We start from the raw sequence: 25,787 nt of genomic DNA on the forward strand, positions 1-25,787 counted from the left end.
CTTTTTCGTTTTCGTGCCGAGCATATATATCAAAGATGATGTTAACACATTCAACTCAATGCTTAGGCGGATCCAGGGGGGGGGGGGGGCGGACGCGGCGTACGCCCCCCTAAAATCTCCAAAGTAAAGTAAATTCATTTGATGTTTTACTTGTCAAAGCCTTCAATATAACTAAAATCGTTGAGCTTTCGGGGGGCTTGGCCCCCCTGGACCCCCAAAACTATAAACTTTAAACTTTTTTTGCATTATAAGAAGGTACTTTGATGAAAGTATATAAGGCGTGACATGCTCGAGAAGTGGTTGTCAAAGCCTTCAAAATCACTAAAATCGTGAAGCTTCCGGAGGGCTTCGCCCCTCTAGACCCCCTAACTGATAAACTATTCATTTTTTGGCATTGAACGAAGGTACTTTGATGAAAGTATATAAGGCGTGACATGCTCGAGAAGTGGTTGTCAAAGTCTTCAATATCACTAAAATCGTGAAGCTTCCGGAGGGCTTCGCCCCTCTAGACCCCCTAACTGATAAACTATTCATTTTTTGGCATTGTACGAAGGTAGTTTGATGAAAGTATATAAGGCGTGACATGCTCGAGAAGTGGTTGTCAAAGCCTTCCAAATCACTAAAATCGTGGAGCTTCCGGGGGGCTTCGCCCACCTGGACCCCCAAAACTATAAACTATGCACTTTTTTTGCATTTTAAGAAAGTACCTTGATGAAAGTATATAAGGCGTGACATGCTCGAGAAGTGGTTGTCACAGCCTTCAAAATCATTAAAATCGTTAAGTTTCCGGGGGGGGGGGCTTCGCACCCTGGACCCACTAAACGACAAACTATGCACTTTTTTGGCATTATAAGAAGGTACTTTGATGGAAGTATAAGGCGTGACATGCTCGAGAAGTAGTTGTCAAAGCCTTCGAAATCACGAAAATCGTGAAGCTTACGGTGGGCATCGCCCCCTGGACCCCCTAGCAGAGCTTTGCCCTGCACCCGCCAGGGGCCCTAGCGCCCCCCCCCCCCCCTTGATCCCCAGCAAATCTTTCAATATCCCGCCCCACCCCCTATCCAGAAATCCTGGATCCGCCCCTGCAATGGTCATTATTTATCGAATGCCTGTTAAGACCTTAATGTTACATTTGAACTTTACCAAGTTATAATGCCCACAAACATAATTAAAACGATAATGATGAAGTTTGTTCGAGATCGGTTGGACCAAAGATCAATGGTTTGACTTTAAATATGCCATTTACAGATAATTAAAGGACATACGTATCGTGAACTAACTAGGTGACTATATGCACTGATATGAACATTAGTAAATTACTGGTCGATACACGTTCATACAACTAATTAACTACAGCAACTCTTACTGGTCTAGTACTACACAAAGATAAGACTTTGCCGGTCAGCACAGTTTAGATACGTGTTCACGATCGCAGTTCCTGTACATGGACAATGCTACACCTGCTGTGCCTTGTGTTCCTGTCGTCTTCCGCCATGGGCGTGTACCAGCCTCACCCCGGTGCCCGTTTCCAATGGCAACTAGAAGTGGATGACCAGAACCCGTTCCAGTACTCAATGCAAGCGGACCTGTACGATACTGACCTGTGGGCAGTCACAACGCGTGACATCACCGCGATCCATGCGTAAGCCGTGACTACTCTTTGCTTTCAAATACGAATATGTTGTGTGCGTTCAGTATAAACGATAATTGGAAAGGGTTGAGCGGACGTTAATGACACTATGGAAGTACCCTAGCGAAAATTGAAAAACAAAAAGAAATAACCTCGTATTCACGACATATTATCTAATATTTATCGGCATAATATCTCATAATTGCGACTGTTTACGTCGTTATTACGACTTACTGTCTCGTAATTCGGATTTTTATGTCGTAATCACTACTTTGTATCCCGTAATTGCGTCCTTTTATCTCATAATTGTTACTTTTTAAGTCGTCATTACGACTTCAAGACTCTGAATGTATTTCAAGTAATTAACGGTATAAAACCCCATTGTAATGTAATATTGTGCATTATAACAGACTTCCAGTTCCTTTATTTGTAAACGTGTAAGTATGAAGATAACTCCCCATTTCACACATTGCACTATGAAGATTTGTTTTCAAAACTCACCAGGTGAAACATGTTATTATCAAGTAATTGAAGTAGTAAGTGTAACTGGACGCCGTGCAAAAATTTATTAAGGGTCATAACGCTTAACGTATATATGTTTGTGTAAGTTTTCATTTTTTTGACAGACCGACCGACAGAACGACAGACGGAAGAATGGTCAGAAGAGAATGACAAACAAAAGGATGATATATAGCCAAGTTTGTTAACACCACATTTAATTAATCCCCTACCGGTGAAACCGGAGAGGGACTATGGTTTGCGCTCTGTGTGTCTGTCAGTCTGTCATACTTTTCTGGATCCTGCGATAACTTCATTTTTTTCATGAAACTTGAAACATGGACAGATGGCAATATGGAGGTTATGCACGTCATTTCATTTTGTTCCTACGTCAAGAATTATGGTTTCTATGGCAACAAATTAGACTAAAAATATTGCTGAAAATGGTGGACCCTGTGTAGGTATGGTACTTTTAATGCTTGGCAATATTCTTGTTATCATTATTTCTTGTTCAACTATATCAATAGAAAGTATTTCTTCATTGTTACTAACAGTGACAATACCTTTACCCTGTAGTGAACATGGGTCGTTAATAATAATCACATTGCCCTCCACAAGTACACTCAGTTTCATATATGTATCTTCAGTACTCTGTGAGAAATATAGCGATGTACAGTTTTACGGACGGACGGACTGACGGACTTACAGAACAAACAAACGGAGGAGGGACTTGTACTCCCCGCTTATGATTTATTAATTTTTTTTAATTAAATGTCATAAAAACGACATCAAATGGTTTAATTACGAGATGTTCATTGTCACAGCGAGATAGGGAGTCGTAACTAAGGGATTACTTAATGTTTTGTATTTTTAATTGGTGTTTTAATTGACACTCGTCACTATGACGCTTCCATATTACACAGAAATAGTTCTAGTCAATAATTTGAAGAAATGAAGATTTATATTTTCATTTTAATTTCAACAAAGAACACATTGCATGAAAATCTTGACTCGAAGAATCGAGCAAATTTTTAGCATAAATTCTAGTGGCTCAAGTTATAATATGTATGAAGTAATATTACTTTTAGCTGAACAATAATGACCTAGTTTCAATATGTGAGCCATTCGGTTTCAACTTGCTAAACGCACTGATGTAAATAATTCATTAAAGCATGACAAGTATGTATGTTTATACGATAGTAAAGGCGGTAAAGTGATCTGCTATTTCTCGGCCGGCTCCTACGACCACAACCGGCCGGACGCTGGTCAGTTCCACGCCAGCGACCTCGGGAACAAGATGGACGGATGGGACGAGAAGTGGATCGACATACGGTATGAGGAAATCCATAATCTTATTTGGATCGAATCTTCTAACGAAACTTCAGAAGCGGAGATCTGAAATCGAGTCGGATTCGCGGGTCGAACAATTACCCGCGGATCCGGAACAACTCTTTTGCTAACGATGTCGGGTCGGGTCGCTAATCCAAGACAAGAAACCGTCGAAGACGGGTGATGCTCCCCAAAGTTTTTTTTGTCACAATATTGCACTATATATTCAGATAAAAGGAAACGTCTTGAGGGGCATAACTTTGGACAAAATAATACGATGGATGGTTTAGCAACTTAAAAATTTCAAAGGACCATAACTCTCTAAATAAATCATCTAACCAGAACCCACAAATAACATGCGCATCTCCTCAAGGTAGTTAAGCCTATCATTAAGCTTCATTGAATTCCAGTCACTAGTTGCTGAGAAATAGCCCGGACAAGAATTGCACTATATGTACAGTTAATGGAAAATTTTAAAGGGCCATAAGTCGGTGAAAATTGAAAAAATCATCCGACCAGAACTGGCTGATAATATGCACATCTCCTCTTGGTAGTGAAGCTTCCTATAAAGTTTCACTGAATTCCGTTCATTAGGTGCTGAGCAATAGCCCGGACAAGAATTGCACTATATGTACAGTTAATGGAAAATTTCAAAGGGCCATAAGTCGGTAAATAATCATCTGACTATAACCCGCTGATATTATGCACATGTCCTCTTGGTAGTGAAGCTTCCCATAAAGGTTCATTGAATTTCGGTCATAAGTTGCTGAGAAATAGCCCGGACAAGAATTGCACTATATGTTCAGTTAATGAAAAATTTCAAAGGGCCATAACTCTGTGAAAAATCATCCAACCAGAACCGGTTGATAATATGCACATATCCTCTTGGTAGTGAAGCTTCCCATAAAGTTTAATTGAATTCCGGTCATTAATTGCTGAGAAATAGCCCTGACAAAATTGTGCACGGACGAACGGACACACGCACGGACAGACGAAGCGGCGACTATATGCTCCGCCCAAAAAAGTTTGGGGAGCATAAAAATGAAAATTCAGGATTTATTTCTTTATAGAAAAAATACTTGGAGTTAAATTGTCATCATAATATTTTTACGCGTTGTTTTCATTCCAAATTTATATAATACACGCAACGAACGCATGTTAGTCGGTATACGGTATTCTAAAAATGGTAAGCATATTGTGGGCAACTTCATGGCGAATCACTCAAAAGAAACGTGTGCTCTGTGAACAAGGGTTGAATGCATGTGCGTAAAGTGTCGTCCCAGATTAGCCTGTGCAGTCCGCATAAACTAATATGTGACGACACTTGCCGCTTTTATGATATTTTTCGTTTCAAGAAAGTCTCATCTTCTTAGTAAAAACAGGGACCTATACAAGTAAAATCAAGTTCGGACATCACAGACTAATCTGGGACGACACTTTACGCACATGCATTAAACCACTTTTTCACAGAGCACGGCCTTAATGAATTCAATTTGTAACAGATCGAGTAACGTGCGTCGCATTATGTCGGCGCGGATGGACCTTGCGAAGAGCAAGGCCTGTGACGGCATCGAACCTGACAACGTGGACGGTCACGAGCACGGGAACGCGAACTTCGGCTTCACGAGCAGCGATCAGCTCAACTACAACAAGTGGCTCGCTTCAGGTAACATCATTTTAACATGGATATTTTGCGTTTAGGAAAGATCAAATCTAATGTTGTTTCTTATATACACAGAAGCTAAAGTTTGTTAATTACGCTGGTCGTATATGACAACACTGCCCTTTATCGAAACAATGCGTCCTCATATTCGTATCTCAGTTTCACGAAATTACTATACCAATTACAACGCCACGTGTCACGGTACCGAACTTAAGCGGGGTTTGTGATTAGCTGTGTTTAATCGTCCCGCTTATCTTACTCGGTAGAGCACTCGCCTTGTAAGCGGGAGGTCCCGGGTTCGAATAGCGGACTGGCTGCACACTGTTCACCACCTTGCGAAATATGCACCTATTGATTCGCACACCCAATTAGTATCTCTGCGATCATAATGTAAAGTATCGGCGCATGCACGTAGTTAGGGACAGTTTCATTTTCTTCATATTATGTTTGAGCGTCGTTCTTGAAACACGATTCTTTATGCATGGGCGTAAAGTATCGTCCCAGATTATTCTGTGCAGTCCACAGAGTCTAATCAGGGAGGATTTTCTGACACTTTCGGACTAAACTGAATTTTCGCACAGAAGTGACTTCCTTTCAACAAAAAAATTCCATGGATATTTGATTGACAACATTTTCTGCTTTTATGGAATACTTCATTTGAGTGAAATCTGGAACGACACTTAACGCCCAAGCATAAAGTCCCGTTTTTCAAGAGCGGGTACATGACAACCCACGTGATCGTGTGCATTTTCAGAGGCCCACAAGCGCAATCTCTCCATCGGCTTGAAGAACGACGCTGAGCAGATCCCACAGCTGCATACGTTCTTTGATTGGGCCCTCAATGAGGAGTGTCACACAGTGGACGGGGGCCGCGAGTGCGACCTTTACAAGCCATTCCTCGCAGAGGGCAAGGTAAAATAACAGATGCAGGATTGTGTTTGGCGATATAAAATATATCGGGGAACGGGAGATATAAAATATATCGGGCAACGGATGATATAAAATGTTTCGGGCGATCAAACATATATCGTGGAACGGGCGATATAAAATGTTTCGGGCGATCAAACATATATCGTGGAACGGGCGATATAGAATATATCGGGGAACGGGCGATATACAATACATTTTATTAATGGGTTAAATATGTATAGGGCAATAACTGGGGAAAGGAAATATTTTTTTGGCAAACCACTAAATGGTATTGTAAAACATTCTCCTTAGTAATGACGGTAGGGCACAGGCACACAATCCATTAACAAACACTGGTGGATATTATACAAATTCCCATATGCCCCGTCAGATCGGATGGCTTCTGACTACGACCAAAGCAGTCAGTGTAAAAAAACGCCGACCGTGGGATCTCTCGGCATTCACGTGGCGATTATTGGTGACGTCATGGCGTCCAAACTACGTTCTTTGCCGGTCTTCTATGACTCTGCTACGATCTCAGAGTTTTGACTACGACCAGAAATGCGATAGGGTCGCATACGACGTACTCACACTCAGCTGTGTAGCCAATGTGTCTTGGGGCGTCTGAGAGCAAACTGTTTTAGTTTCCACGGCGATTATTAATACAATTGCCCTAAGTCTTCTCGTATTCTTGGCGTTTGTACGGCGCTGTTGCACCTGCAACTGCGTGTAGCGCCCTCTTTCAGCGTTCTAGTTAGCATGACGCAAGATCGCTTACCTTGGCGTTTACTTTAAACATGTCCAGAGTATTTGACGTCAGGACACCATCCTTGGTGTCCGTGGCGTTTAGACGCCGCCTTAATTCGTTTTCACGACGATCTCATAGCGTTCTTGTCCTTCCAATAGTCCATCTTGTTGACGCTCTCAAATATAAAGCTACTTTTTATAGTGGTAATATTTGGAGCTCCAAAGAATTTGGCCCATATAAAAAGTATCTCTAAATTCTTTGCGCGTCTTATAAATGAGACTAGTCCTTCCAACAGCGTCCTGCTCTGCCGTAAAAAAACGCAGTAAGAACGCCAGTCCGATATGACGGGGATATTAGTAAACCACTGTTTGTCAATAAACAAGAGGGCCATGATGGCCCTGTATCGCTCCGCTGTTTTTTATGCGAAAAAAGCGTGCAATGTGCATGGGTTGAAACGTACTCAAGCATATGTGACTTTCTCTTTCTATCCCTCGTCCCACTGGGCGCTTAAAGTTGGAAGGGTGAGCATTTTTTATATGGAAAACGTTACTACGGTGTTAACTAAACAGACTAAAAGCCCGGGAATTGTCGCACAGGTCCTTTGCTTATAACGTTGGTACATTTATCTCTTCAAAAGATATTGTCGTTCTTTCTATTTCACATATTTTAAGATGCTGAAGATCAAATCTACGCATGTTCTACAAGATTAATGAAAGTTCCTTCATTCAATCATGAATCATGAATCTTTTTCCAAAATTCCAAAAAGTGTTTATAGGTTTCAAAGTTTCTGTTACTTATATTGTTCATGACATATGCAAAATACCTAATGACGTAGATCACCTAAATAGTCCTTTACAATATTATTTCTCGTCTGCCATCTCTTTCAATTTGGGGCAGTCCAAAATGTGCCGTTTGGTAATAACCCCGTCACACCGGACTGGCGTCCTTACGGCGACCTAAGACTGTGTTTCTGGAAATTTCTGATTGTCGTAGTAAGAACGCCAATGACTTTTCTGTAAAAATGCTGTTTTTCGCCTTCCCGTCACACCAGCGTCCTGGTTTATGGCGTTCTGCGCGTCCTCACGGCTTCGCTAATACGTCACTGGCGACCTTACCGCGTTCGTACTGCGTCCTTACGGCAACAAAAGCCGACCATACGGCGTCTGAGCGGCGTCCTGGCGTTCTTACTGCGTTCTTATTGCGACCATAGTCGTTCTGAGGACACAATAGACACAAAGGACGTACTAATGTCGCAATAAGTTCGCCGTACGGTCTCCTTGCAGTCAATGATAATTTTATGTGGATTTGAGCGGCGACCACACGACGTCCATGGCGACCTTACAGCGACCCTACCACGTCCCTACTACGACTACCGCGTCTCTACGGCGTCACTACGCCGTCTTTAACAGAACGCCGTAAAATGCCGGACTTCGGCGACTACTTTGAACATGTTCAAAGTGGTCGCCGTGGACTCGCATCCTCAGCAAATTTTCGGCGAACTCACTGCGTCCTCTTGCGTCCCTCTGGCGTCTATGGCGCCCTCACTGCAACCTGTGTCGCCGTAAGGATGCAGTAAGGACGCCAGTCCAGTGTGACGGGGTATAAGGGGTTAACATCTATGGATAGTTAACATGTTGGTCTACCTTTCACGCTCGACATGTATGCATTTATCTCTTATAATTAAAAAGTTATTCCAAGTGTATTTTGATAAACTTTTAGTTTGAGAAGAAAATAGTTTATTCATCCCATAATGAATAAATAGCAAAAACGCATAAACATGCCAAGTTCAACGACTTCCTGTGGCCATGTTTTTTGACGAATCAAATTTTCTTGAACAACTTTTCAATGGGAGCCTCCAAGGGATAAATTTGGCCCCAGGGGCATAATTTGAACAAACATGGTAGAGAACTATAGGATGTCACTACCTATTAAATTTGGTAGCCCTAGGCCCTACGGTTGTGGACAAAAAGATTTTTAAAGTTTGCACAAAAAAGGCCTTATTTAAGCATATGCTCATTTTTGTGACCCCCGGGGCAGAGTCAAACTTGACCCCAGGGGCATAATTTGAAAAAACTTGGTAGAGAACTTTAAGATTTTAAATACATACCAAATTTGGTAGAAATAGGCCCGAAGGTTATGGACAATAAGATTTTTAAAGTTTGCACAAAATAGGCCCAATATAAGCATATGTTCATTTTGTGACCACTGGGGAACGGTCAAATTTGATCCCAGGGGCTTAATTTGAACAAACTTGGTAGAGGACTATTATATGTCACTACATACCAAATTTGGTAGCCCTAGGCCCTACGGTTATGGACAAGAAGATTTTTAAAGTTTGCACAAAATAGGCTTTATATAAGCATATGTTAATTTTTGTGACCCCCGGGGCAGGGTCAAATTTAACCCCAGGGGCATAATTTGAACAAACTAAGTAGAGAACTATTAGATGTCACTACATACAGAATTTGGTAGCCCTAGGCCCAATGGTTATCGACCAGAGATTTTTAAAGTTTACACAAAATATGCTTCATATAAGCATATATTCATTTTTGTTACCCCCAGGGCAGGGTCAAATTTGACCCTAGGGGCATAATTTGAACAAACAAAGTAGAGAACTATTAAATGTCACTACATACCAAATGTGGTAGCACTAGGCCAAATGGTTATGGACAAGAAGATTTTTAAAGTTTGCACAAAATAGGCTTCATATAAGCATATGTTCAATTTATTGACCCCCGGGGCAGGTCAAATTTGACCCCAGGGGCATAATTTGAACAAATTTGAAAGAGGTTCACCCTAGGAACATTTGTGAGACGGACGCACGCACGAACAACACAGGACCATGACATAGACCCTGCTGGCCTCTGGCCAGTGGAGCTAAAAATCATGAATTCGGTTACCAATGTTGAGAAGTTAAAAAATAATTATTATATTCTATATACTTGGGGACAAGGTAAAATGTTCCCGTAAAAACCACTCCAGTGTAAATGAAACGTTTTCATCCCATGATAACCATAGCACAACACCGTAACATTACCTTGGCAGCCACGAGGGTTTCCGATGATACACCCCAATTGCAATCAATCTAGAGTAAGATTAAACGCTTGAATGGCCAGATTATACTTTTACCCTGTCATCCAAATGTTGGCGAGGAATTGCTTATCTTGTCCTTCAGTTGTTGTCAATAAATTGTTTTACCTTGTGCTCCAGTTGATGTCAAGGAAAAGGCTTTACCTCATTCTACATGTGTTGCCTCTGTAATACTTACCATTGTCCAGGAAATGTTTAACCTTGTCCTCCATATGTTGCCAAAAGAATGGTTTTGCTTGTTCTCAATTGGTTTCCAAAAGAATAGATTAGCTTGTCATGAATTGGTTACTAAAAGATTTGTTTAAATTGCTCTAACATGGAAATTGTTTAGCTTGTTCGTCAGCGGTTGCCAATAGCTTTTTCTCCATTGCTTATCTTTGAAATATTTTACCTTATCATTCTTGGGCCTTCCATTGTTTCAAATCGAATTGTTTAGCTTGACCTTAATTTGCCAAGAGGTTGGTTAAGCTCTCCTCCAAAGCTTGACAAGAAAATGGATAAGCTTCTGTGGTAACCAAGAGAATGTTTTAGCTTGTTCTCCAAAGGTTTACAACAGAATGTTTTAATTTGTCTTACAGCACTTGCTAAAGAATAAACCAACATTATTTCTCTTCCTCCTTCCTGCAGGCCGTGTTCAACATAGAGTACGTGAATGGCCACCATGTGAGTGCCTCAGACCTGCAGAAGTGTACGTCCCACCACCCCAGCGGTATGAGCACGCAGTTCAAGGTCTATGATGTGGATGCCTGGGCACACCACTGCCCTGGACAGTGACCCAACATTTAATATTGACAATAAAATTACTCATTTAAATAAATTGAAAAACAAGCAAATTCATTGAATTGATATCCCCCGCCAATATGCTTTTGGACACTCATACCAAGTTTCAATGAAATCCGCCAAAGCACTTCCAAAATATGGCTCTGGACATACAAAAAGCATTTTTCAAGATACAATGGTCCATAACTCTGTTATTATCATATGAAGTAAAATGCCATTTGGTGTGCATCATCCTATTAACCATATATACATACTCATACCAAGTTTCAATGAAATACGCCAAAGCACTTCCAAGATATTGCTCCATACGGACGGACAAACAACACCAAAACAATATCCCTCCGCCTATGGCGGGGGATAATAAACACCAAAAATATACAGTTTTTTGTGTGTATCCATTGTTTTATGAATTCCATGATCATTTATAACAACTGCCTTAGACAGTCATTACTGTGACTTGTCTTAAACACAGGACTTGAAGTTCCCAAAAGCGTATAAAAGGGACTACACTTTCCACTTTTAATTTAATACATCTTAGGCACAAGGTGCTGTCCCTTATAAGCCTGTGATGACTACACAGGCATATCTGGGACAACACTTTGTGCAATGCATCAACCCCATATCCCTAGAACAAACCTTAATTATTATTTTTCATGAATTTAACTTTTAACGAGCTTAAGTTAATATCACATCTTGAAAAACTGTTGTTATTAGTGAAGTTATTATAGAATACTGTTTTCTAAATTTTCTTTGTTGTTTTCCTCCATATCATAGGCCTAACAAACCCCCAAATCAGATTGTTTACAAACTGAATTTCTTTTGTAGAGATGTAGGAACCATTTGATTGATTCTATGAAAGCTCATGCAGTACAAACGATTGACAATATACAGAATGTAAAATTAACAAAGACGTACTTCGGAGATAGTTAATACTTGTACCATTTTATTTACAAATGGAAAATAATTATTTTTAAGTTCGCTGTTTTCCGATTTATGTTCTTATATTACTTAATACGAGTCCAGTTTTACATATTAAGTCAATAATTAAATGAATAACAACAAAACATGAACATTTTATATAAAACAGGTTTTTATTAGTAATTCAAAACATTTTTTTGATCAAATGTGTGGAAAAGATAAATGTATAGAACATTGAAAAAATGCATGTAGAAATAATATGGTCTGTAAAATGTATTTTATAACAAATGAAAATGCAGGCATACACAAACTTGTAGAATAAAACGCATTATCATGATCATGTTATTAACAATGATAAATAGTTGCCATTTTAAGATATAAAATAATTCATTATCATTCTCATTTAAAACATAGTCATTTTTTCTAAACACACATGATGACATTCTTAGTTGGACTTATCCCACAGCAAAATCTGAATGAACAGAATTAATACCTATCACTTTAATCAATACTTTGATTGGAATGATCAAGAAGTATCAAAACCCTACAATCAATTACTTAGACAAATGTTGAGAAGAGCGAGTACTTGATGTACATGTACAAATGAAAATGACTCATTTAATGAGACATCAAACATCCTTATGTCATCTTTACTTTAAACAAGAGCACCGCATAACGGGTGCCAGGCTCGGCTGTGAAAGCTTGTCAGAATGTGTTTTTTTAGAGGTCACAGTGACCTTGACCTTTGACCTAGTGACCCAAAAATGGGTGTGGCGTGTAGAACTCATCAAGGTGCATCTACATATGAAGTTTCGAAGTTGTAGGTGGAAGCAGTTTGATTTTAGAGCCTATGTTAAAGTTTTATATTAGAGGTCACAGTGACCTTGACCTTTGACCTAGTGACCCAAAAATGGGTGTGGCGTGTAGAACTCATCAAGGTGCATCTACATATGAAGTTTCAAAGTTTTAGGTGGAAGCACTTTGATTTTAGAGCCTATGTTAAGGTTTTAGCACGACGCCTACCGCGGACGGCTGACGACGAGCTGGCTATGACAATACCTCGGGTTTTCTCTGAAAACAGCCGAGCTAAAATTTAGGATCACGAACTACTGACATCTTCAGTAACATCTTTAACCTTAACAGTTCTTTTATGAACACTGTCCCCAGTATCCCCAGAACTTTATTTTCATCATTTTCCACATTTTTGTCAGCACCGTCTTCATCAACAACTTCCCCTTTAACTTCTTGACTCGACTTCTCCTGAGATTTCCTCCCCTGTAAGAAGGCCTTCAACCTCTGCAGCGGGTTTTTCTTCGTTTTCTCTGGGTCCACTGCGGCCAGGCTTCGCGTGGTGAGGTTGTGCAGGGAACCGAACGCTATGGCAACCACAGTACACGCCAGGCAGATCACGTTGTAGGGCATGCTGAAGTCAGGGGTTGGCAGGGAGACCAGCAGGCTCTCTGTGTGCAGACGCAGGAAGAATTGACCCGAGTTGTCTGATAGGCTGAAATACATTTAAAGTATAAACCTATTTAATTTAGCTTGATTGCATTTCAAGTCAAAAGCTTATTGAAACACTCTCCACAGTAGGGATTAAACCAGTGACTTCCCAGTCACTTAGCAATGACCATATCCATAATACCATGGTTAAACTACATATGACAACACATCTGTAAGAAATATACTTTGGAAAGCTGGTATAAGATCTTGGCATGACTTGGTCATCAGGGGATATGACTGTCCAAACGATACTTTTTTTAAATTTGTATGATAATCTTGTATTACAAGACTTTGTTAGAACGTAGGCTTTAATACATCAGTCAACGAAATTGTAAGAATTCCACTTATAGAAACTGATGATTACATACTGAGAAGAATGGATCATGTGGCAAACTAAACAAGAGGGCCTGAACGGCCCAAAGTCGTTCACCTGAGAAAACAAGATATTATTGGGACAAATCTTCTGACCAAGTTTCATGAAGATCGGAAAATAAATGTGGCCTCTAGAGTGTTAACAAGGTTTTACTATAGCCATATAATGAAAAATATTCCCCGCCCCCTGGCAGCCATGTTTTTCAACCAACCGGCATCATTTTTGAACTCGTCCAAGATATTATTGGGATGAATCTTCTGACCAAGTTTTATAATGATCGGAAAGTAAATGTGGCCTCAAGAGTGTTAACAAGATTTAACTAAAGCCATATCAGGAAAATTTCCCCGCCCCTTGGAATCAATGTTTTTCAAGCAAACATAATAATTTTCAACTAATCCAAGATATTATTGAGACCAATCTTCTGACCAAATTTCATGAAGACTGGACAATAAATGTGGCCTCTAGAGTGTTAACAAGGTTTTACTATAGCCATATAAGGGAAAATGCACCGCCCCCTGGTGGCCATGTTTTTAAAGTAACCAAAACAATTTTGAACTCATCCAAGATATCATTGGGACCAATCTTCTGACTAAGTTTCATGATGATCGGTAAATAAATGTGACCTCTAGAGTGTTAACAAGGTTTTTACTATAGCCATATAAGGAAAAATGCCCCGCCCCCTGGCAGCCATGTTTTTTTTAACCAACCGGCATCATTTTCGAACTCGTGCAAGATATTATCGAACTGAATCTTCTGACCAAGTTTCATGAAGATTGGACAGTAAATGTGGCCTCTAGAGTGTTACCGGGTAACAAGATTTTACTATTGCCATATAAGGAAAATTGCCCCGCCCCTTGGAAGCAATGTTTTTCAAGCAAACATAATTATTTTCAAACGAATCCAAGATATTATTGAGACCAATATTCAGACCAAATTTCATGAAGACTGGACAATAAATGTGGCCTCTAGAGTGTTAACAAGGTTTTACAATAGCCGTATATAGCCATATAAGGAAAAATGCCCCGCCCCCTGGTGGCCATGTTTTAAAAGTAACCAAAACCATTTTTGAACTCATCCAAGATATCATTGGGACAAATCTTCTGACTAAGTTTCATGATGATAGGAAAATAAATGTGACCTCTAGAGTGTTAACAAGATTTTACTATAGCCATATAAGGAAAAATGCCCGCCCCTGGCGGCCATGTTTTACAACCAACCGGCATCATTTTCGAACTCGTCCAAGATATTATTGAAATGAATCTTCTGACCAAGTTTCATGAAGATTGGACAATAAATGTGGCCTCTAGAGTGTTAACAAGATTTTACTATAGCCATATTAGGAAAAATTCCCCGCCCCTTGGCAGCCATGTTTTCCAAGCAAAGGTTACAATTTTTGAACTCACCCAAGATATCAGTGGGACAAATCTTCTGAGCAAGTTTCATGAAGACCAGAAAATAAATGTGGCCTCTATAGCGTTAACAAGGTTTTACTATAGCCATATAAGGAAAAATGCCCCGCCCCCTGGTGGCCATGTTTTTCAACCAACCAGCATCATTTTTGAACACATCCAAGATATTATTGGGATAAATCTTCTAAAAAAGTTTCATGAAGATCAGACAATAAATGTGGCCTCTTGAGTGTTAACAAGATTTTACTATAGCCACAAATAGCCATATTAGGAAAAATGCCTCGCCCTTTGGCAGCCATGTTTTTCAGGCAAACGTAACCATTTTGGAACTCATCCAAGATATCATTGAGACCAATCTTCTAAGCAAATTTCATAAAGATTGGACAATAAATGTGCCTTCTAGAGAGTTAACAAGGCAAATGTTGACGCTGCACAACGGATGACGGACAAAAGGCGATCACAAAAGTTCACCATGAGCACGTTGTGCTCAGGTGAGCTAAAACACAAGAACAAGCCAACACAAGTACAATCAAGCAAAAGTACAAGCAAACACAGGTGCAAGCAAACACAAGTGCAAGCAAACAATTAAGTTGAAAAACAGACATACTACAATAATTTGGACAACCCTGGGTTCACAATTGCTTTTGGGAGAAAAAAATAACATTTTCTTGCAAATGGAGAAATACTCAACAAAATGGACTGGTATGGTTGACAGACAAGCCTCTTATATGAATGTACAGTCCAACCTGAGAACAGTGGTTAGTCAAGGAAAATGACCAAAATGACCATTGTAGACCATTGTAGACAGGAGACCATTTTTCTCAGTGTCCACTTCTTAGATGGTCAGTCAGTTGGTAGTATTGTTAGATTGTTACCCCACCTATTTGTTTACACACAGTGTTACGTAAACAAAGGATTATTACTGATTAGTATAAAATAAATTATTTTTAGTGAATATTACAAATTAATGTTTTTAAAACCTAAGTTTTTCGCGATGAAATGTCCACTATAATAAATGCTGAAAGTTTGTGATAAAAGTTGAATTCTATGTCTATTTTTCCAAATATAGACGACAACTTATCCTTTTAGTGCCTTCTAATAACAACATTCGCTAGTTTAATGTTGTTGTTGACACCTTATCAGCGACAAAGATCTTTTGATTTTATAAGCCCTTGTACTATGGCAATATGTATGTGCCGCTTATAATCTTCATTCTGTCATAATACATACACATGAAAATGTACTGGTATTTGAATGAAAATTGTAACAACCAGTCAAGAATGAACATACAGTGAGCATGATGCATTTTTTCGAGTGCTTGCCTACAGCGCAGGTATCCCCCTTCTCAATACCCTATGATATGTTTTCTCACAGTGGGCCTAATTTATCACATCAAAGGCAGTAACAGCAATCACTTTAATAAAATGCCAAATAGACACTATGACGTTAGCGGTAAGAAAAAAACAGGTTTAAATGTTTACTTTTTGCAACACGAGCTGACTGACCTGTGACAGCTATTCTCAGGTAAAATATGGCTTTGGGAGTGAAATAAAGTGGCCATTAGTGGTGGAGACAAGTGACCGATATTCTGAGGTGTAATATAGAAGGATTTTCATCGCCGGAGGAGGGGGGGGATAATCCAGACCGACTGCTGTCAACAGGTGACCATTGTTCTCAGGTGACTGTTTAGTCAGGATGGACTGTGCATCTTTAAATAGTGTGTATGTATGCATGTATGAGCACCTGTCTCTGAAGAGGGAACCATTTTAAGGCACTGCAGTGTGCTGGGAACCGGATGGCAGCACGGCGGAGATGACCGCAGAGTTGATGTAGAAACCATGGTTGGCGTCCGGCGGGTACTCCGTCCACTTGAGGAAGGCTCTGTCAAACTCCATGGAGATCTTGGTCACAGAGAGAGGGCGCAGGCGGAACACGAGCTCCAGCTGGTACGACTGGCTGCGGTCCTTGCCAGGGATGAAGTGGGTTTTATCTGGGGAGAAAAATACAATGAACATGAACCTCGGTCTGGGAAAATGGGGCTTAATGCTTGTGTGTAGGTCGCACAGGCCTACTGTAAAACCATTATTATTCGTCAATCCTTAATTTTCGTCTTTTTCGTCCTTCGACCGATGGACGAATTCAAGATCCTAACGAACAATCATGTCCCATATTTGAAACAAATAAGACTGAATTACCATAGGCATGAGGCATTTAAATCCAGCGTAATCCACGCATATACACAGGGCTCGAAATTAACACTCGCACACTCGCAAAACGCGAGAATAAAAGATTGTAAGGTAAGTTATAAACCACTAGTATTTTTTGCAAGTAAAGAAATAGTGAGAAAAAAACGAGTTTTATTGCTAAATGCGTTGACGGCATGAACGCTAAACCGTAGGTCAATTTTTTAACGTCCGAATACCCATATGCGGAAGCGCGCACCTTGTTTGTAGACTGGTATACTTATAGTCCAGATACCCAGATAGTATTGATACAAAGAACATGAAACAGTGGACTATTCACACTCAAGTTAAATCCGGTTTTGACACAAAGGGGTGTACATTATTCAGTGTACTGACAATCTGTAAAACGCGAATGCAATAAGGCTGTATCGAATGCGTCGACTTCGTTTATGTATAATAGTGTTGATTAGCGCTAATTGTTAACAACTTTATTACCCATTGTGTGTATTGTGTTTTTCAGGGGTGTTGCAGATTATACAGCCAACACGCGGCAAATCCGGATTAAAGACAATACTATTAAACGCAATTAAAATATGACGATGTGTGATCCACACCTGGCTGAAATATATTCTGCGCTTTTATTACAAATTAATAAAGAACATATTGATTTGTGTTTGGTTGTCCGTGATTGTATTGGAAAAAGACTAATTGGCAATTGGCTTCGTTGTTTAAAACACTCGTTAACAGTTATTCAGTCCCACTTATCCGCTAATCATAACAAAGAACGTGTCAATGACATAAAATAATATGGGACAGTTACTATCACCTGAAATAACAGACTTGTTAATTGGCATATGCCAAACAAGGCCCACATCATGCAAGTGACTACCAAGTGTCACCCCTCTTTCCCCAGCACAATTTTTTCGCAACCGCCATTTACATGTATTACAAACATTACAAACAAATCGGACGCTTTTTTTTCAAAACCAGAAATGGAGGAATTTAGTGTTGACCAAATAGTCATTTTTTTTAAAGGACGAAATTTCGTGCCGACGAAAATAAATGGTTTCACAGTATCTGGAACGATTAATCCTCATTGATTGTTTTTTGTTGCTTAAAAGAAGTCTCTTCTACACACAAATCCAGTTAAGGCAGGATGTGTCACCACAGATTTAGCCTAGGTGGACTGCACATGCTTATCTGGGCAAACACTTTATGAACATGCTTAACCCTTTTCCACTAAGAAGCAAAGTGAAAATGGCTATGTGCAAACAGCATAAAACCAGAACAGCCTGCTAGTAACTCACAAGCCTGCGAGTTGCTCGCAGTCTGTTCAGGTTTTATGCTGTTTGCTGCTCATCAGTATCAAAGGTTTGGAATTGAAGCCTTAAAAACTTGAATCTAGTAAGAAAGATCTTAAATTAAACAAGAGATAGCCAAGCAATATTGTCCTCTACCGGTGAAACTCCACCATTGCCAGAATTTTTTGTTGTTGTTGCCAAAGCAACCAGAATTCTTGACGTAGGAACAAAATGAAATGACGTGCATAATCTCCATATTGCCATCTATCCATGTATCAAGTTAAATGAAAAAATATGAAGAACTTTTAAAGTTATCGCAGGATCCAGAAAAGTGTGACAGACAGACAGACTGACAGACAGAGTGCAAACTATCAGTCCCCTCCGGTTTCACCGGTAGGGGACAATATAACTTTCTAAGGGACTACAAATGCGTACAAAATATGTATCTAACTGGTAACGGGTTAAAGTCAAAAGTGGGCCGTACATGTATAAGCTTTAATATTGACATTATAACAAGGGCTGTTTGTAAAACATGCATGCCCCCCTATATGGGCTATAAGTTGTAGTAGCAGCCATTGTGTGAATACGTTTTTTGTCGGTGGTGGTGATGGTGGTGGTGGTGGTGGTGGTGGTGGTGTAGTTGTAGTAGTAGTAGTAGTAGTAGTAGTAGTAGTAGTAGTAGTAGAAGTAGTAGTAGTAGTAGTAGTAGTAGTAGAAGTTGTAGTAGTAGTAGTAGTAGTAGTAGTAGTAGCAGCAGCAGCAGCAGCAGCTGCAGCAGCAGCAGTAGCAGTAGCAGTAGTAGTAGAAGTAGTACCAGTAGCAGTAGCAGTAGCAGCATTACAATACCAATACTTAAGAATGATCAAATGGGAAAAGGTAACCTAGCGCTGGCAATAAATATGGGGCTCATTTACAGGTCAGATTTGGAATCTCTGCTGTAAAATGAGATTTTAAATGAATTAAGGGAGGCAAATGCTGTAATAAAATGAACATGCATAAACGGTAGTTGTTTCCCTTGTTTGAACCATGCTAAATCCTTAAAATGCCTATTTCCAGTAACTGTGACCTTCACCTGTGACCTTGACCTTTGACCTAGTGACCTCAAAATCAATAGGGGTCATCTGCGAGTCATGATCAATGTACCTATGAAGTTTCGTGATCCTAGCCCCAAGCGTTCTTGAGTTATCATCCGGAAACCACCTGGTGGACGGACCGACCGACCGACATGAGCAAAGCAATATACCCCCTCTTCTTCGAAGGGGGGGCATAATTAAATAGAGTCTACCACAAAGGCAAAACCAGCTTTCAAATCAATCCATAATATTATCCAATTGTTACATCTCACATAGATATCACATGTTTAGTGATCAAACAAAGCATCACGCATAATGTTTGCCTATGCAAAAGAGCAAGGAGTAAAGATTTTCATTTTATGACAACTAATATTTATCAACTTCTGAGGAGGATTTTAAATTATCCATGGAAAAAGGTCATGGACAGAAATATGTACCTGTCATTAAGTAATTCAACCACATATCTGAAAAGATTGGTGAAGAGTCCTTGAAAAGGGAATGAGTTATGAGGGCTGAAATGGCGCATTTTGCATTTTTGTATAAACATAGTGTGATAACTCTGACGGACCAAGCACGATTTTGCTGGTCACAAAACTTGGCCTTCATTTTATGTAAACAATATTTCGCCGAAAATATGGAGAAGCAACAATGCCAATTTATAAACATTGAGTGAGAACAACATTTTTTTTAAAGAAACAAATGGCCATTACACAGAAATGCCTAATATGAATTGGCTGGTTACCTAACTTGGCCTAAATTTTATGTTCACAAACAAGTTTTGTAAAGTTTTGTGAAGCTTCAATGAAAATGGTGCAACTTAGAGAGCAGAGACAATGAATGTGCCACCCACCCCTCCATTCTCGAAAGGTGTTCATCCAGTCAGAGGGACCGGATAAAACCCCGAACAACTCTAGTAATGACTCTACTTAACCACGCAGAAGAAGGGATCACAGAAAGCTGTTTGTCTATAATTTACTTTTTGTGAAACATTTCTACAAAACATTTTTTTCTGAGCAAACCATGTCCTTTTTCTTAGATCCAACCTAGTCTTAATAGTTTGCAAAGCTACAGAAAATTAAACACAGGACATTTTAGAACTGAAAGTTGGAGTAGCAAAATCTACGAAAAGCGTTAAGCACCCCAAGTCTTTAATTCAAATTGTGAATCTTTGTTACAATGTGTGAGAAAGTCAAAAACCATTGAAACTCTGTACAAAACTGTAGTATGTCTGTCGCTTACATGGCTTGACTGGTATCCCATACGCTTCAATTTTAATGGAGCTGAAGTAGATGCGGAGGTACCAGGGTATGGTCTCTGCAAAAGAGTTGAGTTAAAAAATGGTTCCGGTCAGTTAAATAACATGGCTGCTGGGAGGGGGGGGGGCAGTTTTCTCATTATGCCCCCCCACCCCCCTTTCGAAGAAGAGGGGGTATATTGTTTTGCTCATGTCGGTCCGTCCGTCCACCAGATGGTTTCCAGATGATAACTCAAGAGCGCTTATACCAATGATCATGAAACTTCATAGATACATTGGTCATGACTCCCAGATGACCCCTATTGATTTTCAGGTCACTAAGTCAAAGGTCAAGGTCACGATGACCCGAAATAGTAAAATGGTTTCCGGATGATAACTCAAGAACGCTTAGGCCTAGGATCATAAAACTTCATAGGTACATTGATCATAACTCATGACCCCTATTGATTTTCAGGTCACTAGGTCAAAGGTCACGATGACCCGAAATAGTAAAATGGTTTCCGGATGATAACACATGAACGCTTAGGCCTAGGATCATGAAACTTCATAGGTACATTGATCATGACTGGCAGATGACCCCTATTGATTTTGAGGTCACTAGGTCAAAGGTCAAGGTCACAGTGACCCGAAATAGTAACATGGTTTCCAGATGATAACTCAAGAACGCTTATGCCTAGGATCATGAAACTTCATAGGTACATTTATCATGACTTGAAGATGACCCCTATTGATTTTCAGGTCACTTGGTCAAAGGTCAAGGTCACGGTGACCTGAAATAGTAAAATGGTTTTTGAATGATAACTCAAGAACATTATGCCTAGGATCATGAAACTTCATAGGTACAATGATTATGACTCGCAGATGACCCCTATTGATTTTCAGGTCACTAGGTTAAAGGTCAAGGTCATGGTGACCTGAAATAGTAAAATGGTTTCTGGATGATAACTCAAGAACGCTTATGCCTAGGTTGATGAAACTTCATAGGTATATTGATCATGACTCGCAGATGACCCCGATTGATTATCAGATCACAAGGTCAAAGGTCAAGGTCACAGTGCCAAAAACATATTCACACAATGGCTGTCAAGGTTACGGTGACTCAACTTAGAAAAATGGTTTCCGGATGATAACTCAAGAATGCTTACGTCTAGGATCATGAAACTTCATAGGTACATTGATCATGACTCGCAGATGAAATAATGATGAAACTTGACCAGGATGTTTGTCTAGACAATATCTAGGTCAAGTTTGACATTTGGTAAGGATTGAATGAACCGACTCCTCTCAGGTGAGCGAACTAGGGCCATCTTGGCTCTCTTGTTTGGTGTAAATATCAGTCCAATATTTATTAGTGAGCCAACCTACTGGGGAGGTAGAGTGGATATAGATAGATGCACCATTTCCATTATTCAGATTCAGATTTATATTTCATAAACAATTAAACCAGTTGTATAAGAAGCTTAGTTTCATATGCTGTAACCTTATATTGGATTAATTTTATAATATACCCTCAGAGAAAGTTTTGTGTGGTCATTAAATACCAGAATATTGCTGTTATTCATGGTTGATATTTACGTAGGTTATGGTAACAAATCTGTTATTATGATTCAAATGTGAAGGTGGCTACCTTTTGCTTGTTAAATAACTATGTCTTTTCATTTTTGTTGTGCACATCAACGGTTTTCATTGTATATCTGCAATCATTATTTTGTATTATTAGTGTGTTACAGTCTCTGGCACTGTAAATTACCATGTACTGTTGGATATTATTTCTGTTTTTTTTTCCATAAAACAAGTCTGTTTGACGTTGTTTGTATTAAAACGATGAATTTCTTTGCTGGAACATGCTATATGAAATTAAGTAAAGGTTATTTTGTCTGATGTCCCTCTTTTTGTTGTTCATTTCTTGGTAAGTTTGGGTTTGCAAAACAACAGAATTTTTATGCTCCCCCAAAATTTATTTTGGGGGGAGCATATAGTCGCCGCTTCGTCTGTCGGTGTGTGCATCTGTCTGTCTGTCCGTCTGTGCACAATTTTTGTCCGGGCTATTTCTCAGCAACTAATGACCGGAATTCAATGAAACTTTATGGGAAGCTTCACTACCAAGAGGAGATGTGCATATAATCAGCGGGTTCTGGTCGGATGATTTTTTTACAGAGTTATGGCCCTTTTAAATTTTTTATAACAAAAATTATTGTCCCCCCTACTACTGTGCCCTCAAGACGTTTCCTTTTATCTGAATATATAGTGCAATATTGTTACAAAAAAACTTTGGGGAGCATAACCCGTCTCCGACGGTTTCTTGTTTAATTTAAGCATAAGAAAAAATTATTTGTGCAAAATCTCCCAGAAAGATAAACAAACTAGAAAATATGCGCCCTTTGGTAGGTAAGCTGCCTGAAAATGTTGTTGTAATTAAATAAGTGCTAAAGGTATTGCACAGCAATAATAATGTCCTATTTAAACCCATCTATGCCTAGTGGACTCTCCCGTCCTTCTAAATTGGATCAATTTATTTCCAAAATAAGGGATGTCTATTATATTTATTTCTATATTTATAATATTTATAACAGAAATTCCTTTATGCAAACAGCGCAGACCCTGATGAGATGCCGCATCATGTGGCGTCTCATCTGGGTCTACGCTGTTTGCCAAGGCCTTTTTTTGCTAGAAGCTAGGCATAAATGGCTTTAACAACAGATCAATGTCTCCCTTTGCAATCATTGGTGTGGACTAACCGGACAATATTGGTCCCAAACCCGATTGAAGAAATGGTGAAGGGCCAGCTACCCTAGCCTATGAAAAACTACGAAAATGCAAAACAGCAGAACTAAATATCTCACCTCCTACAAAAATGACCTAATACGATTGCCTTAGAGCGGTCACAAGCTCACGGTGTATTTTCCATACACCCCAAGTAATTTCCATACACCCCCGAGTAATCGAGTAGTCGGTTGAGATATTATTGTTACACAGTAACTGATTGTGTATGGGAAATACGCCCTCAGTACTTTCATACCATACTCGAGCTTGCTCTTGTGCACATGCAATGTCCCAACCTTGTACGAGACAAGGAGGAAAGCAGGAGTTGCTGCAGAGATGAAGCGCCATCATAGCAGATGACTAAGGTCACGCCAGCACACTGCCAGCAAGTCATCTGCCATTCATGTGCTGCTTTCCTACGAAGGAAAAAGGAATGTACAGGTCCCTAAAGCAATTGAAAAAAAATTGCATGACCCGACAGCATACCGACAGAAGCACTGAAGGCTGACATGGAGACCAGTATGGGGTTACTCCACAGCAAGGATATGAGAATAAGACATACTGAGAGTGTGGAGAAGAGATCTTATCAAGCTCCCCGAGAAATGCGACCTCATGTCCTTCTCCAAATACCGAGAAATGCGAAATTTAATACCAAACTTTTCGTTGAACAGAGAGTGGCTATCTGTAGTGAAAATTGTGATGCAAACGTGAACAAGATATTGTTGATAAACAGCGCAGCAAATGAACGGGTTACGTGTAGTAGTGGGGACAACGGGCTGTGTAAAGTCAGAGACATGGAAAGTTTAACTGTTAAACGGAATAGTTCCTGTATTGTGACGTCAGGAAATAAACAAGTGGAGCAGGGTTTGACTGTGTCAGCAGAAAAAGATTACCCATCTCAATCTCATTTAAATAAAAACAGTACACATATTTCAATTGCTACAACGCCTCCAAGTGGTTTTTCAGTGAACGTGGATAATAAACCTTTATGCATAAGTATGTGGACATTAAACCCCTTTTCCAAGAGTAGTGATCTTTATTTAAATAGAGACAATTATAGTATAAGATATGTTGCCAGTTTCAGAACAGGCCATTACAGCTTCTTTTTCACAAATCAGATTAAGCTTCAAAATCAAGCAAACATGGTTTCCAAAGTGATCAGAATCAATCACAGCTTTGCAAAACCATTTCAATCTTACACGGATTTTGTAATAGAATGTCAAGATAACACTGGAAAATCGTACACGATTTTGAAGATGGCAACTCTTATACAAATCGATGGAACGCCTACTGTAGCTGCAATCTTCGCAACTTCAAGTGATGACGGCAGCATCCTGTTCACCAAACCATTAGCCGATATAAACAAGCAGACTATCGACTCTTGGATCAATTTCATGAACAGGACATGTTCAAAGACAAGTTTTAAAAGCTATCTTGAGCAGTCAATTAACTGTAATGTGAATTTGGTAAGCCATCTTTTTCTTCTTTTTTGAAAAACCACATTCGTTTATGTGTACAGTGACATTCATCGGGCTATCTGTTCCTTTCGGACATATTTCTATGTCAACTAACATGTTCTGAATCATCATTAGTAGCACTTTAAGCAGATTATTTTCTCTGAAAGATCATGGTTCACTTTTTGTAGTTGTATGTTATATTATAAACTTTTCATTTACAGCTTTTTTTGTAAAAAGTATGCCCATTTTAATAAAACTACCCACATCCTGTTAGGTCACAAGTGCGATACACAATTACAAAATATATTTACTTAAAAAGAATTGTTCCTTTAAAAATTACATGTAGAAGACCAAATACTGTACTGTTTGGTATATAATTTTGTATAATGGTCTTCTACCCAGTTGTTTTTCAAACCCTGCCCCTGTGGTCAACACTGGCAACCAATGATTCTTTTTTTCAATTAACTAAATATTAGGACATTTAACGTTGGGGTATTATTCGTCTCTTTTGTTACAAGCAATAGTTTATGTTTAAAAGTGAATACATCTTATATATAATACTTATATGGTTACAACCCCACGAACTATTATTGTATTACCACCACATTTTCAGTATAACTATTTTCAGTTGCTTGCAAGTTTTTTTCCAGTGACGTGACAGCCGATTTTAATCCCTTGGGACACCTAAAAACGTACTTGTAATTAAAACAAAACCAACGTATCGTCCGCGTTATACCAGTATGTGACCTAATAGTATTTGATTTAACACATTACTAATAGACTAGAAAACAGATTGATTATATTTTGGAAATAATCTGACTACATTTAGCATACTGTTAATGAAACCATGTAAAATAAAAGAATGAGCTTGTTTGAATATAATCATATTCAGAATTGACTGGGTTTGA

At 39.3% G+C, this 25,787-nt stretch overlaps 1 protein-coding gene and 1 pseudogene across 2 annotated transcripts; one reads left to right on the forward strand and one right to left on the reverse strand.

Annotated features, from left to right (window-relative positions):
* The first annotated feature begins 1,402 nt into the window (after positions 1-1,402).
* Positions 1,403-10,700, forward strand: LOC127842481 (uncharacterized). 2 transcript variants are annotated; one of them, XM_052372010.1, is made up of 5 exons: positions 1,403-1,642; positions 3,329-3,460; positions 4,960-5,123; positions 5,875-6,032; positions 10,446-10,700. In XM_052372010.1, the coding sequence occupies exons 1-5, from the start codon at positions 1,452-1,454 to the stop codon at positions 10,602-10,604; spliced, it is 804 nt and encodes a 267-aa protein (XP_052227970.1). In that variant the 5' UTR covers positions 1,403-1,451; the 3' UTR covers positions 10,605-10,700. The 2 variants fall into 2 exon arrangements, with proteins under 2 accessions (XP_052227970.1, XP_052227971.1); XM_052372011.1 differs by having other exon boundaries at positions 1,407-1,642; positions 10,495-10,700.
* Positions 10,701-12,424: 1,724 nt separating this feature from the next.
* Positions 12,425-23,933, reverse strand: LOC127840499 (GPI transamidase component PIG-T-like; annotated as a pseudogene).
* Between the last annotated feature and the right edge of the window lie 1,854 nt (positions 23,934-25,787).

This window comes from Dreissena polymorpha, chromosome 8 (assembly GCF_020536995.1).
Source record: "Dreissena polymorpha isolate Duluth1 chromosome 8, UMN_Dpol_1.0, whole genome shotgun sequence".
Lineage (NCBI taxonomy): Eukaryota > Metazoa > Mollusca > Bivalvia > Myida > Dreissenidae > Dreissena > Dreissena polymorpha.